The following is a 13,896-nucleotide window of genomic DNA, read 5'->3' as shown; positions in this document are numbered from 1 at the left end:
GCAAACCTTTTCAGCAGGGGGCTGGTCCACTGTCCCTCAGACCTTGTGGGGGGCTGGATTATTTTATTATTATTATTATTTTGTATTTTAATATTATGTTAGAAGCCACCCAGAGTAGCTGGGGAAACCCAGCCAGATTGGTGGGATAGTTAGATAGATAATTTATTACAGTCAAAGACCAGCTCACATAACATAACACGATAAAACAGCGTTCATAAAGATAAAATATGCAAGCAGAGCAGATTGCAGCAATAGCTCATGAGTTAAAATCAATATATATACATATACAGGTACAACTGAGATTTCGGCTACCATAAAAATTGACCCTGAGGCGACTTCAGCATTTCCCTAGTGAGCTATTTTATTCTAGAGGATGATCTGTGCCTACAAATCTGGGCGCAGAATTTGGCTACCAGCCAGGTCGTCTTGTTATCTTTGCCTAAGAGGAGAGAATTAAGTTTAGACTTGTCTGAACGATTGGCGGGCCTCTTCAGCAAAGGATCAATGGTGTCTCTACGAATCTCAACATAAAAAGGACATCTAAAAGATATTTTTTCGGGACTTCCTATTTCCCCTAATGGGGTGGGCGGGGTATAAATAATAAATTATTATTATTAAATTATTATAAAAATGAATGAATTCCTATGCCCAGAGATGCATTTTAAATAAAAGGACACATTCTACTTATGCAAAACCACGCTGATTCCCGGACTATCAGCAGGCCAGATTTAGAAGGCGATTGGGCCGCATCTGGCCCCCGGGCCTTAGTTTGCCTACCCATGGACTAGGTGGTCCTCAGGGTCCCTTTACAATTCTATGAATCTATGAATCAACCTCTACCACTTTTCTTGCTCTGGGCACACACCAACTGGGAGGCAGTTGAGGTCCTTCAGGTTTTGCTGTTTGTTTTAAGAAGCCAGTAATTTGAAGGGGGCGTATTGTGTACATTTTCTCTTAAGGCAGCTTGGCTCAGCTGGAAGGCCTTTGCACAAGGGGATTTAGGAAAGCTTCAGGAGGATTTAGATAAAGGCAGGATTAGTTTGCAGGCCACTTCCTCTCTCTCTTGATTGCGGCTGGCTGGGAGTGTCTGCCCACTGGCAAGAAAGCAATGGCTCTTGGCACAGGTTTCAAGCCAGCTCCATCTGTCAACCAAATGACACATCTAGAAGACACCACATTGGTTTCCCCTGGACTAAACAGCTAAGGCTGGGTCTGATTCCCACCCCCAGTATAGGGCAGTAAATATGGAGGAAGGCACTTGTGGGCATTGAGGTCACCAGCATATCCCTGGATAAAGCTAGACCCCTTTGTGAGTCTGTTGCTCTAGGGCCGGGGAGTGGATTCCTGTCTGAAATAGGTTCCTGTCTAAAATAGGTTCCACCTAGATCACTATTATTATCAACCAAAGACTATCACCACCTAGTTTGGATCGATCTTTAGTTTGTTCACCACAAGTTTAGTGAACCACAAGCTTAACATGAGTCAACAGTGTGATGCAGCAGCAAATAAGGTTAATGCTATTCTAGGCTGTGTCAACAGAAGTATATAGTGTCCCGATCAAGGGAAGTCATAGTACCACTCTATTCTGCCTTGGTCACACCACACCTGGGGTACTGTGTCTAATTCAGGGAACCACAATTTGAGAAAGATATTGACAAGCTAGAACATGTGCAGAGGAGGGTGACCAAGATGATCAAGGGTCTGGAAACCAAGCCTTATGAGGAATGATTGAGGGAGTTGAGTATGTTGAGCCTGGAAAAGAGGAGACTGAGAGGAGACAGGATAGCCATCTTCAGATATTTTAGGGGCTGCCACATGGAAAATGGAGCAAGCTTGTTTTCTCCTGCTCTGTGTGTATCTTTGTGTGTGTTAAAAATTGGATTTTTTAACATTTCTAGGTAGGGCTGAGAGTGTCCCTTGCCAAAACCCATTGAGAGTTGCTGCCAATCAGTGTAGACAGTACAGAAGGAGATAGGCCAATGGTCTAACTCTGTATAAAGCTGCTTCCTAGGTTCCTAACTTGTGCATGGATGCAATGAAGCCTTTTGGCCACAAAAACACAAATGTCACCTGCCAATCTGGTCACCTGCCAATCTGGTCTGGCCCAACCAAATAGACAGCCAGGGGCTCCAGCTAGCAACAGGGGAGAGTTTTGATTCAGTTCACATTTTCAAGGTAAACCTTCCAAATTTTTACTTTCTGGAGCAATGTGCCAACTGAAACACAGCTGCCCTTCGAAATTCTCTAAATTTCGCAGATAACGTAAGTCAAGGAATATGTTCAAAAAAAGCACATGCTAGTGCAAAGTGTGCATGGAACTCATATGCTTCTGAAAACAATATACAAAAATGTGTTGTATTAGAAAAAAAAATGCTTTGCAAGAATGTGAATGCATGCAGGTCTTGTGATCCGAAAATTCGTTCTATGAAAGTTCACTTATCTAAACACAAGGAATTAGTACTGAAACATTGCTATACACACCGCAAGTTCAGATATCCAAGCAGGCAGGCCTGCATAAAGTACTATAAACAGATAAGCAGCCTTAAACAAGCCTTCTTTTTTAAACTGTTTTACTGGTCCTCATAAGCCGTTTCATCAGAAACAGTGTTGGGTGGGAGCGGTAGAATTTGGACAAGGTTCCAGAGGGTTTTTCTGTCCCACCCCCACCCCCCTTTTTGAGGTCAAAGTTCCACAGTCAGGAATGCTTAGAAATTTCCCCATAGGAATCAATTGAGAATGTTGACTCATTATGTGAACGCTTGTCTAACAAACGGATTGCGTTTATTAGGCAAAAGTGCATACAAAATGTGCATTTAAGAAGAACTTTGCACTGAAATGCTGGCGAATTTTCATAAGGACTTGAAAAAAAATGTTCAACTGGTATGGAAATAATAAATTTAAGAATGGGAAAATGAGAAAAAGAGAGAAACCAACAGGGACAGATTTGCTCTTCCTGAGCGCTAGTAGATTAGGAAATATCACAAGGGGAGTCTCACAGGCTTTGGGGCAGCAGAGTCAGCAATGTGAGGGATGCTAGTGCTTTTCCTCTTCAGGGGGATCTTAGATTGGGGGTCACAGCTCAGTGGTCAGAGCACCTGCTTTGCAGGCAGAAGGTCCCAGGTGAAGCTAGGCATCTATCTCCCTTGCCTGAAACCATGGAGAGCTACTGCCAGTCGTGGGAGACAGCACTGATTCAAAGGGACCTTAATGGTCTGATTCAGTATGAAGCAACTCCTTATGCATTCCTTCCTTTGTCTTGGGGGGGGGGATTGCTCCCCATTTCTGCCCGTGCAAACAAATGCACCAAAAGTGCACATGCAGAGTCAGGAAAAGGGGTCTTGGTTGGGAATACCCTCGAGGGCAGAATATTTGTATACTGCGATTTGGATCATGGGGAGTCATTTTGAAGCGCCCCTTCATCCAACCTGCCTGTTCTCTTTTCTTGTTGGGTCAGGCGAAAGGGCTTACTCAGAGCTGTAGCTATGGGGGAGCTAGCAAGGGTTTTTGCCCAGTTGAAGCCTCCAGTGGGGTGCCATTGAGGCTCCCAGTCTCTCTCTCCCCGCCCCGTCTGTACACAAGTACGGATGGGGAGTGTGCCAAACCGGGTCTTTGACTTGGGTGAAATAAAGCCTGGTTTTGCCCCTGGTTGCTATCCAGTTGCAGCCCAGCAATTATCACTTAATAGGGTGTTACCCAATACCACCTCTCCAAGATAGCAGATCCACACTTGGCCAATGTGTTACATAAGACGTGGGAGGAGACGCTGCAGAGCGCCCTGGCTGCTGTGACACCCAAGGGGAGAGGTATAAAGTTGGGCGCCTTTGAAGGAGACGGCATCTTCCTCTGCCCAGCTGCTTTTCTCTTGACAGCACGCAAGGAGCAAGAGGAGGCACCCACAGGATGAGGTCCACCATGCACAGCCTTTTGATGCTCCTGCTTTGCTCATTCTGCGTTCGGGCAGACATTGCCATGCAACCAGACTTCGATCTTCAGAAGGTACTGACCTGTAGGGAAAGGGTGCGGTCACTGCTGTGTGGAAGTTGCACCCCTTTCTTTGGTTCCAGGGCTAGCCAATTGCTCACACTTCTGCAACCAAGTGCCCTCCAGGAGTTGGTGCTGAAGGAACTCCCACCAGTCCCAGCTAGCCAGAGACCAGTGGCAAGGGGATGATGGGAGCAGGAGTCCACCAAGTACCATCTAAATTTATACTTGATTTGTTGCTGGTCATTTTCTCTGTTGTCTTTTGATTTTATAATGCTGTCTGGTTGCCAAATTTGAAAGCCTTGTCATCACCTCATGCACTTGCCAGAGTCAGCTTCCCTGACACAGTTGTTGGTTTATTGCTGACCTATACTTCAGTCCAGCTCCTGAGATTTAATGTGGGTGTGCATTTATTCTCCTTTTTATTATGGGCTTCTTTTCCTTAGAGGGGTTCCTGTGCTCCACTCCGAGCCTTGGCACAAATAATGCAGGTTAATTGAAATGCACAGAAATGTGGGAAATGCCAGATTTGGCCTCGTCTGGATGGTGGAGTGGAGGGGTGAGACCTCTGGTCTGACTGGAATGGTTTCCTCCAGTTTTCAGGGATGTGGCACATCATGGCCGGATCGTCAAACTGCCCTGTATTCCAGGGCATGAAGAGCCTCATGACAACATCTGCTGCTCTAGTCAAACCCCTTCCAAACGGCGACATGAAAATACTTACTGGCTACCCTTTGTAAGTAACTACTGCTAGTCCCTTAGCTGGCCTTAGGAGCACTTTACATGATTAAGAATGGGGGAGGGAGGGCACATTTTGCAGGGGGGAAATATGCCCCTCCCAAATACCCCCTCCCTGTGAAACCCTTTGAAAATGCTGGGGTAGGATGAAAATGTTCCCTCTTCATTAGACCAAGCACTCTGGTTTCCCTTGGGGGTGTTGCCATGTAGACTACAATGGATTGGTGTGCCCCTCATCCGCATTAAAATATGGGCGAATGAGACAAAGCACCTCTGCTGAAAATGCCCCACGGGGAAGCAGCCTCCGTAGTCTAATAGCTCAGTTGGTAGAGCATGAGACTTTTGATCTCAGGGTTGTGAGTTCGAGCCCCACATTGGACAAAACATTCCTGCATTGCAGGGGTTGGACTAGATAACTCTCAAGGTCCCTTCCAACTCTATGATTTTATATATATGGGGGGGCAGGGCTCAGCCTCTTGCTAATATTAAAAATAAAAAAAACAGGCTGATTTTACTATCTGGGCCCAGTTGCTTAGTCACATTAAATAGGTCCTTGTAAGAGTAGCTCTGTATACTTACTGTTTTGTAAAGTTTGTGGAGGCTTTAAAGCTACTCAGAATCAAATGATCGCTTAGTAGATAGAGAATGAGACTCTTAACCTCAGGGTTGTCGGTCTGAGCCCCACATTGGGCAAAACATTCCTGCATTGCAGGGGGTTGGACTAGATGGCCCTTGTGGTCCCTTCCAACTGTATATAGTTCTATGATTTCTAAACCCAGTATGTGCCTTTCCCTCATTTCTCTTTTCAGCCCTGAGGAGTGCAAGAAGGTAGAGATGTACTTTAAGAAGACAGACCAGCCTGCACACTTCACAAACGACGGTAGTGCACAAGTGCTTTAGGGCGTAGAGAGAGGGGAGCAGGGCTGTGCATTAAGGTTTGCCCCCGGAATTGCATTTTCCTGCCCCCCGCCCAGCCTGCCGTGATTCAGATGAGGGGATGGACCAAGCAAGGGGTTTCCCAGGCACGGCCAGGGCAGGCAAAAGTCTGCATCTTGGAAGGAAGTCAGGACCATGGAGAGATCCCCTGCTCCTGAGGTCAAACAGCCACATTGCCTCAGCAAGGTCTTAGGGCCACAGACCTTTCGAGCAGGACTAGCTAGTCATTGACTAGAGGCCTTGCTCCTTGAGGGTGAGTGAAAGAACTGTAGCTTTCTGCTGCAACCCTTGGTTCCTTTGTGGAATAGGATTTTCAGCTGCAGGGATATCTCCTGAGGACTCTCTTGATTTCTCATGGAGTTTGTGGACCAGCCATCAGAGTCTGGTGGCCAAGGTGTCTACTCAGGGAGAGAGGGGAAAGTGTCAGTGGACCGCCATGAGATGGACAAGGGCATGGACCAATCTCCTTCTCAGAGCTGCAGTTGCCTGAGGACTTTGCCTCTGCAGGATTTTGGTCCAGAGCCAGGACACAACTACATCTTGTGTGAGAGGAAAGCCTGGCACGTGACCTCTTTCTGAGTAGGGGCTACCTGTGTGGGTAACTACACATGAGTAATGTGGCAACAGGGGCAGTGGGACTCTGCAAAACTGGCCTGCCAAATGGTTATGTGTTTAAAAAATCCTGTGTGCCCCTGAGTCTGTGCAGAGTGCTTTTTTCGCTCTCTAAGAGAACCAAGGTTTTGATAAAAAGGCTTGAGACAGAGTGATCCTGAGCATGTACAGGGTACTTCTTAATGTAGGTTGAAACACACATGTTTTGTTATATATATTCCCTTGCCTGCTAAGTGCAAGAACACTGAACACACATTTTTCAAAATTCCTAGCAATTGCCAAATAAATTCTGGTTTCTCTGCAGCCTAGCTGGCAAAAGAGCTTGCCATTCATGTTAGTGGTTCTTGGATCATTTCCTCCTCTCCCATCTAGGAAAACTGGCGCGGACACTCTAGAAGAAGTCAAGAATCCTTGAGGTGGCAATCTTTGTGATGCTATATAATGCCACACGAGGGAAAGACAGAATGTATTTAGGGTGGCATGGGATAACTTCAGAGTGTGGCTTGGTGGGTGATTATCAATATGATCTGGCTCTGGAAGGATGGGAGGAAGGAAAAGTTGAAAGGCCAGAAGAACAGATTCCGACCCTCCTTCCATGGCCAGAACTAATCGGGGTTCTGTCTCCTCCTTCATTCAGAGAATGCCAAGAGAGACATGCGGGTGCTGGAAACCGACTACACCAACTTTGCCCTCCTCTACACCTTCAAGGAGATCGAAGATGAGCCCAGCAGCACCACCGTCCAGTTGTACAGTATGTGCTCCAATGAGCCATCCTTGAGCAAGAGAGAGGAGGGTGGAGGTGGCAAGAGCCGCCATCTTACTTCCTGAACCATTGATGACAGAGCGGCGTTGCTAAGTTGGGGCTGCTTCTTTGAATGAAGGGATTGCACACCCTCTGATGCATCCCAGGCAAAAGCAGGGCCCCCTGACTGAATCTCCTGATCGGGACCCCTCACTGAAAATCAGGAGTTGCTTTCTTCTCTGTCTCCTTGGTGCTGTGCTGATTACAGTAACTCTGCAGCCACTTGTCTTCCATGGTTTTAAAGCCAGGAGGGTATTGGCAGGGGAGTTGTAGATAAAACTAGCAAACCCTCATTGCCCTACAATAGATTATAATACAGTACAGTACAGTACTAAACAGGGCCAACACAAGGCAATTTGTTGCCTGAAGTGAAAGGTAAGATGGCACGTCTTCCCCCTCATATACTGGCAGCTGAATCTTATTTTAGCACTGGTGATGGGGACAGTAGAATTTCAGGGCAGGCTATGTGGCACAGCTCTCCCCTCTGATACCACGTTGCTGCTGCTACCCTCCTCCCCTCCAGCTGCCTCACACTTCATAATAGCATAGGGCAGGCTCCATTGCCAAAATAAAAAGTAGCATTCATTTTCTGACACTATAAATTATCTGGAATCCCGGGAATTGGTGGAGGATGCAGAGGACTCGATGCCTTCCATAGAACAAGAGTCCCAGCATTCCTTGCAAGGAGGGAGAAGGTTGTTAAATGGTTTGACTGGACCACTAGTTTTAAGGCGGGATGAGACAGATGTTTTGTTATATGTACAGCGGCATCAGCCGGCAAGAGGCACTTTATAAAGCTTAAGAGGCCAGGCCTTTGCCCCAATAAGTTTACAGTCTAAAAGCTGATGGAGGGAAGGCCATGAAAACAGAGGTGCCAAGTTGCTCCCAAGACTGAGGGGGCCCAGAGCATGCGAAAGTGGGGCAAGTGTCCAGGCCATGAGGTGCAGCCCCTCATTCAAACCGTTTCTGAAAGCTCCTCCTCCTCCCTACCTCCAGCCTCAGCCCACAGACTGGAACCCCCTTAGGGTGTTCCCTCCACATGGCAGCCTCTCAAGACTCTACCCTGCCCTGCCCACAAACTGGAGGTTGGTGAAGTTATTTCTCACCACCTCAAACAGAGTCTAATTCTGACCTCCTCTGCATGCAGCCCGCACTCAAGACATCAGCAATGAAGTGCTGGAGAAGTTCAAGGAGCATTACCACAAGGTGGGGCTCACAGACGACCTGATGGTAATCCTCCCCAAGTCTGGTGAGTATAGCATTTGTGACCCCCCCCCTTTCAGCCTGTCTGGTTTGGCATGGTGCTGGTACTCACCATGAAGTTGCTACAGTAATCTCACACTTTTAACATCTGAAAGAAAAAGGTACCGGTGCTGCATCCCCTTGAGTGCCCCCCCCCCAAAAAAAACCACTGCTCATTGCGAGGATAACACTGATTCCCACAAATTGATCCAGAGGTTGGGTTGTGATGAAAGGGCAGCAAAGGAATGGGCCAGGTGAGATTTTCCAAGCTAGCATATCCATTGGGTATAAGCCATACCACCAGACATATTTTTTTAAAAAAACAAAAACAAAAAAACAACCTACTTGTTTTGCCTATTGGGAGTCAATCCTGACCATTAATAATGGTTACTAAGGACTGCTGTGCTGATAATAAGGACTGCTGTGCTCTGCTGCCCAGGAGGACTCTCCTGTGTGAGTGTCTGAGGGCCCTGCTCTTGCCGCTTACTACCTGGCCCAGGGCGGGGCCTGAAGCCTCACAAGGACTGCTTGCTGCCTGCTGCCCAGGAGGACTCGCCTGTGTGAGTGTCTGAGGGCCCTGCTCCTTCCTGCCACTCACCACCTGACCCAGGGCGGGGCCTGACAGGCCTCACAGGGACGGTTGCTGTCACTGCTGCTGCGGCCCAGGGGGATCCGGAGGGGCGCAGAGTTCTTTTAAAAATGTTTTAAAACTTTCCTTTTCCTTTTTATTTCATTATTATTATTATTATTATTATTATTATTATTATTGTATATGCAGGGATGGGGATGGGGGTGGGATGGATGTTTAGTTGGGAATTTGTTTGATTTTGATGGATTTGTAATTTTTACAGTTTTTTATTTGTATTGTTTTTTGTTTTCTGGGGTTTCTTTTGTTTTGTTTTGTTTTTATTGTTTTAAGGTCTTATTTTGTTCTTAAGGGGAGGGGTCAGGGCTGCCGGGGAGTGGGTCCCAGCCAACAAAATGGCTGGGGCATGTTCCACAGGGGGGGATGCGCTGGGACAACCGATCTCAGTGATCACGGGTAGGAGGAGGAGTTACGCTAAGACCAGACCATGTCATTACAGAGGAGGCAGGTTTAGTCATTGTCTGAGGACTATCCCTGCCTCCAGGTCTGGTCCTGACCGGATGGATACTAGAATCAGCAAGGGATACCCACATGACCTGAAGGTGCTGCTGTGCAATGCCAGGTCAATGATTCATAAGACCACTGCCATCCATGACTTGATCATGGATGGAGGATTTGACCTGGCATGTGTAAACAGAGACTTGGTTGGATGAAGCAGATGGGCCTGTCATTGCCACTGCTTGTCCACCAGGTTTCTCTTACACACAGCAACCCAGGCCTTGTGGGCAGGGAGGGGGGGTTGCAGTGATTTTTAGGAAGTCATTAGTTTGCACCAGGCGTCCTATTGGGAAGACCCAGTTCTCTGAGTGCATGTTCTGGAAGTTGGGCAATAGGGGCAGTACAGGATTCCTTTTGGTGTACCGACCTCCCCACTGCACCAAGGATTCCCTGCCCGTGCTGCTTCAGGTTGTGGCGGATGTTCTCCTGGAGACACCTAGTTTGGTTGTCCTAGGGGATTTTAATATCCATGCCGACACGACCTTACAAGGGGCCGCTCGGGACTTCGTGGAAAGCATGACCTCCATGGGGCTGTCCCTGAATAAGTTTGGCCCAACCCATAGCCGCTGACATGCCTTGGACCTGGTGTTTACCTCTACGGATGTTGGTGATCTGACACTAACTAAAAGTGAATCAAAAGAAGTGCCATGGTCAGATCACTTCCTGGTGCAACTGGACTTCTCCGCAACCCTTCCCCTCTGCAGGGAGGTGGGACCGATTCGGATGGTCCGCCCCCGCCACTTAATGGATCCAAATGGTTTCCAGAGAGTGGTAGGGGATGCTTTATCCCATGTTGATGGCCTTTCAGCTGATTCCCTGGTGGCCCGCTGGAATGTGGAGTTAACCAGGGGTATTGACTGTTTGGCTCCGAAGCGCCCTCTCCGATTGCATGGAGCCCAGACAGCCCCATGGTTTTCCACGGATTTGAGGGCAATGAAACAATCGTTGAGACGGCTAGAGCACCGGTGGCGGATGACCCATTCTGAAGCTGACCGGACACAGGTTAGAGCTCAATGTCGAGCCTACCAAGTGGCAGTAGCGACGGCGAAGAAGACTTTCTTCACCATCTCTATTGCATCTGCAGAAAACAGCAGCAGGAGACTTTTTCAGGTGGTCCGCAATTTAGCGGAACCACCTACTACATCGGGGCCCAGTACGGGCCACATGATCTCCTGCAATGATTTTGCAAAGTTTTTTGCAGATAAAGTCGCTCAGATTCGGGAAGAGGTAGATGCCACCGTGGGAGCAGGGCTGGGGCGGGAGAGTGCTAGAGTCCTGTCTAGTCAAATTGCGTGGGATCAATTCCAATCTGTTACCTCCGAGGATGTGGACACGCTGCTTGGACAAGTGAAACCAACCACCTGTCTCCTTGATCCTTGCCCATCCTGGCTTATAAAAGCTAGCCGGGAAGGGCTGGGCAATGGGCTTCGTCAGGTGGTGAATGCTTCCCTCCGTGAGGGAGCCTTCCCAGACCCGCTGAAAGAGGCGGTTATTAAACCGCTTCTTAAAAAACCATCTTTAGATGCGGCCACGATGGCCAACTATCACCCAGTCTCAAATCTTCCATTCTTGGGCAAGGTGATTGAGCGAGTGGTTGCTGAACAACTCCAGGCACGCCTGGAAGAAGCGGACCATTTGGATCCCTTCCAGTCGGGATTCAGGCCTCATCACGGGATTGAAACTGCCTTGGTCGCACTGGTTGGTGATCTCCGGCGGGCTAGGGACAAAGGTGAGAGCGATTTCCTAGTTCTGCTGGATCTCTCAGCAGCGTTTGATACCATCAACCATAACATCCTTCTGGACCGTCTTGAGGGGCTGGGAGCTGGGGGCAATGTCATACAGTGGTTCCGCTCCTTCCTCCTGGGCCGTGTTCAGAAAGTGGTGGTGGGGGATGAGTGTTCAGACCCCTGGGCTCTCACTTGTGGGGTGCCTCAGGGTTCTGTCCTCTCCCCCATGCTTTTCAACATCTACATGCAGCCGCTGGGAGAGATCATCAGGGGGTTTGGGCTGGGTGTTCATCAGTATGCGGATGATACCCAGCTCTACCTCTCTTTCAAATCAGAACCAGTGAAGGCGGTGACGGTCCTGTGTGAGTGTCTGGAGACGGTTGGAGGATGGATGGCAGCTAACAGATTGAGATTGAATCCTGACAAGACAGAAGTACTGTTTTTGGGGGACAGGAGGCGGGCAGGTGTGGAGGATTCCCTGGTCCTGAATGGGGTAACTGTGCCCCTGAAGGACCAGGTGTGCAGCCTGGGAGTCATTTTGAACTCACAGCTGTCCATGGAGGCACAAGTTAAATCTGTGTCCAGGGCAGCTGTGTACCAGCTCCATCTGGTACGCAGGCTGAGACCCTATTTGCCTGCGGACTGCCTCGCCAGAGTGGTGCATGCTCTGGTTATCTCCCGCTTGGACTACTGCAATGCGCTCTACGTGGGGCTACCTTTGAAGGTGACCCGGAAACTACAACTAATCCAGAACACAGCAGCCAGACCGGTGACTGGGAGCGGCCGCCGAGACCATATAACACCGGTCTTGAAAGACCTACATTGGCTCCCAGTACGTTTCCGAGCACAATTCAAAGTGTTGGTGCTGACCTTTAAAGCCCTAAATGGCCTCGGTCCAGTATACCTGAAGGAGCGTCTCCACCCCCATTGTTCTACCCGGACACTGAGGTCCAGCACCGAGGGCCTTCTGGCGGTTCCCTCACTGCAAGAAGCCAAGTTACAGGGAACCAGGCAGAGGGCCTTCTCGGTAGTGGCACCCTCCCTGTGGAACGCCCTCCCACCAGATGTCAAAGAGAACAACAACTACCAGACTTTTAGAAGACATCTGAAGGCAGCCCTGTTTAGGGATGCTTTTAATGTTTGAGGTATCACAGTATTTTAATATTCTTTTGGAAGCTGCCCAGAGTGGCTGGGGAGGCCCAGCCAGATGGGCGGGGTATAAATAATAAATAATAAATTATTATTATTATTATTATTATTATTATTATTATTATTAAGGCCTCCCATGCTTGCTTGACAATTGGATTTCCTAAAGTCACACCTCTATGTTCTAATATTTGTGAACTTCTTTCCCTTTTTTGCATTGCAGATGTTTGCTACAAGCTCCTCAGGTGAGTGATAAGTCTGGCTAAAGAGGGGGTGTTTGCTACATATGGAAAACTGGAAGCTGGAGGGTAGAGAGTTACTCCCCCCCCCTTTGGTAATTTAGTAATGGGCAGCCAGTGTCCAATGGTGATTTAGACTACCTGGAATCAAGCTATCTGGGTGCAGAGAGACAGGACAACACTCAGATACCAGGCACTGGAGGCTCTCATGGTCTGTTGTGGGGATGGGAAACACCAGCAGCTGCCTAGATGCAGTTGGGCTACAACTCCCATCAGCCTCAGCAAACATGGTCAATGGCCAGGGATGATGCCAACGAGCAACAAAGACCAAGAAACCTCAGGAGAGTTTCCCACTCCTGTTTGCAGCCAATCCTTTTTCCTGGGCACAAAGTGACTGTCATTCAACAATCATGTGGAAGCCCAAGGAATCCTCAGACAAGTCCAGAAGCTTGTTTACAGACAGATGTGGGCTTTTCTCTTCCAAGGTTGTCAAGGGGAGGGGGTGCATCTATGTGTGCATCTATGTGTGGGAGCAATGGCAAACCAAGCCCCACAAACCAAGCCCCACAAGAAGGGCCTGCCAACAGCTGCCCCAAGGAAACAGGGCCCTGAATTTTGCTGGCATCACACCAGGGCAAGTGTGGGGAAGCCTTGGCCATGCTGGCTGGGGCTGATGGGTGTTGTGGTTCAAGAGCTGCATCTGGAAGTCCAAACATTGACCAGCCCTGCTACAGGGCTTTTCTGAGCAGATCTGCCATCTCTTGGTTGCTGTGAAGAAGGTCTGTGAATAAACAATCCAAGAAGAAAAAGAGGAAGAGGTAGTAGTTGGGACAAAATTTTGATATAGTGCCAGTTGCACAGTTCAATGCTTTTTCACATACCATCCTGCCTTTTTTTTTTTTTTTTTTTGCAGTGCCTGAAGAGGACCCAATTCATCAGCAGCCAAGGCTTAACCTCCACCTCAGTGCAGAAGACCCGCTGATTCAGAAATTGTTGCTGCTGATCAGATCTCTTGCTCCCTTCTCCCACTACAAGCGTTCCCCACTCTGCAATCTGACCTCTGCTTCATCCACACCCCATCCTTTCCTGCTGAATAAACAGCTTTACAAGGTGGATTCTTTTTTAGCAATGTGTTTCTTTGAGATAGGCTGTTTTTAGCAAGGATGGTGAGGTCTATTGCAGATATTAATATTGCACAGTTTGAAGCGACTGGATGCATGAAAACCAACTCCTTTTTGGAAATAAAACATTGTCAAGGTCAATAAGTTTAATTAAAACTTTACTTGCAGAACTTTCTTCAAAACATGACAAAAAGCAGTAAATGATACA

General features: G+C 48.2%; 1 protein-coding gene across 1 annotated transcript; it reads left to right on the top strand.

The window, feature by feature from the left end:
- Positions 1 to 3,640: 3,640 nt before the first annotated feature.
- Positions 3,641 to 13,680, top strand: LOC310678466 (lipocalin-15-like). Its single transcript, XM_083442463.1, has 7 exons — positions 3,641 to 3,996; positions 4,578 to 4,717; positions 5,529 to 5,599; positions 6,905 to 7,018; positions 8,217 to 8,318; positions 12,552 to 12,573; positions 13,481 to 13,680. Exons 1-7 carry the CDS (start codon positions 3,901 to 3,903, stop codon positions 13,485 to 13,487), a joined length of 552 nt encoding a protein of 183 aa, XP_083298589.1. The 5' UTR covers positions 3,641 to 3,900; the 3' UTR covers positions 13,488 to 13,680.
- The last annotated feature ends 216 nt before the right edge of the window (positions 13,681 to 13,896 follow it).

Source organism: Podarcis tiliguerta, assembly GCF_965153285.1.
Source record: "Podarcis tiliguerta genome assembly, chromosome: 5".
Taxonomy (NCBI): Eukaryota; Metazoa; Chordata; class Lepidosauria; order Squamata; family Lacertidae; genus Podarcis; species Podarcis tiliguerta.
The sequence above is the reverse complement of the archived record's forward strand: the minus strand, read 5'-3'. Positions and strand labels throughout refer to the sequence as shown.

Excerpts from the sequence above, each read along its gene's own strand:
- LOC310678466 (XM_083442463.1), top strand. The coding sequence starts at position 3,901 with ATGAGGTCCACCATGCACAGCCTTTTGATGCTCCTGCTTTGCTCATTC. Across the intron at positions 3,997-4,577 it reads CAGACTTCGATCTTCAGAAG|TTTTCAGGGATGTGGCACAT; the intron begins GTACTGACCTGT and ends GGTTTCCTCCAG. Across the intron at positions 5,600-6,904 it reads TGCACACTTCACAAACGACG|AGAATGCCAAGAGAGACATG; the intron begins GTAGTGCACAAG and ends TCCTTCATTCAG.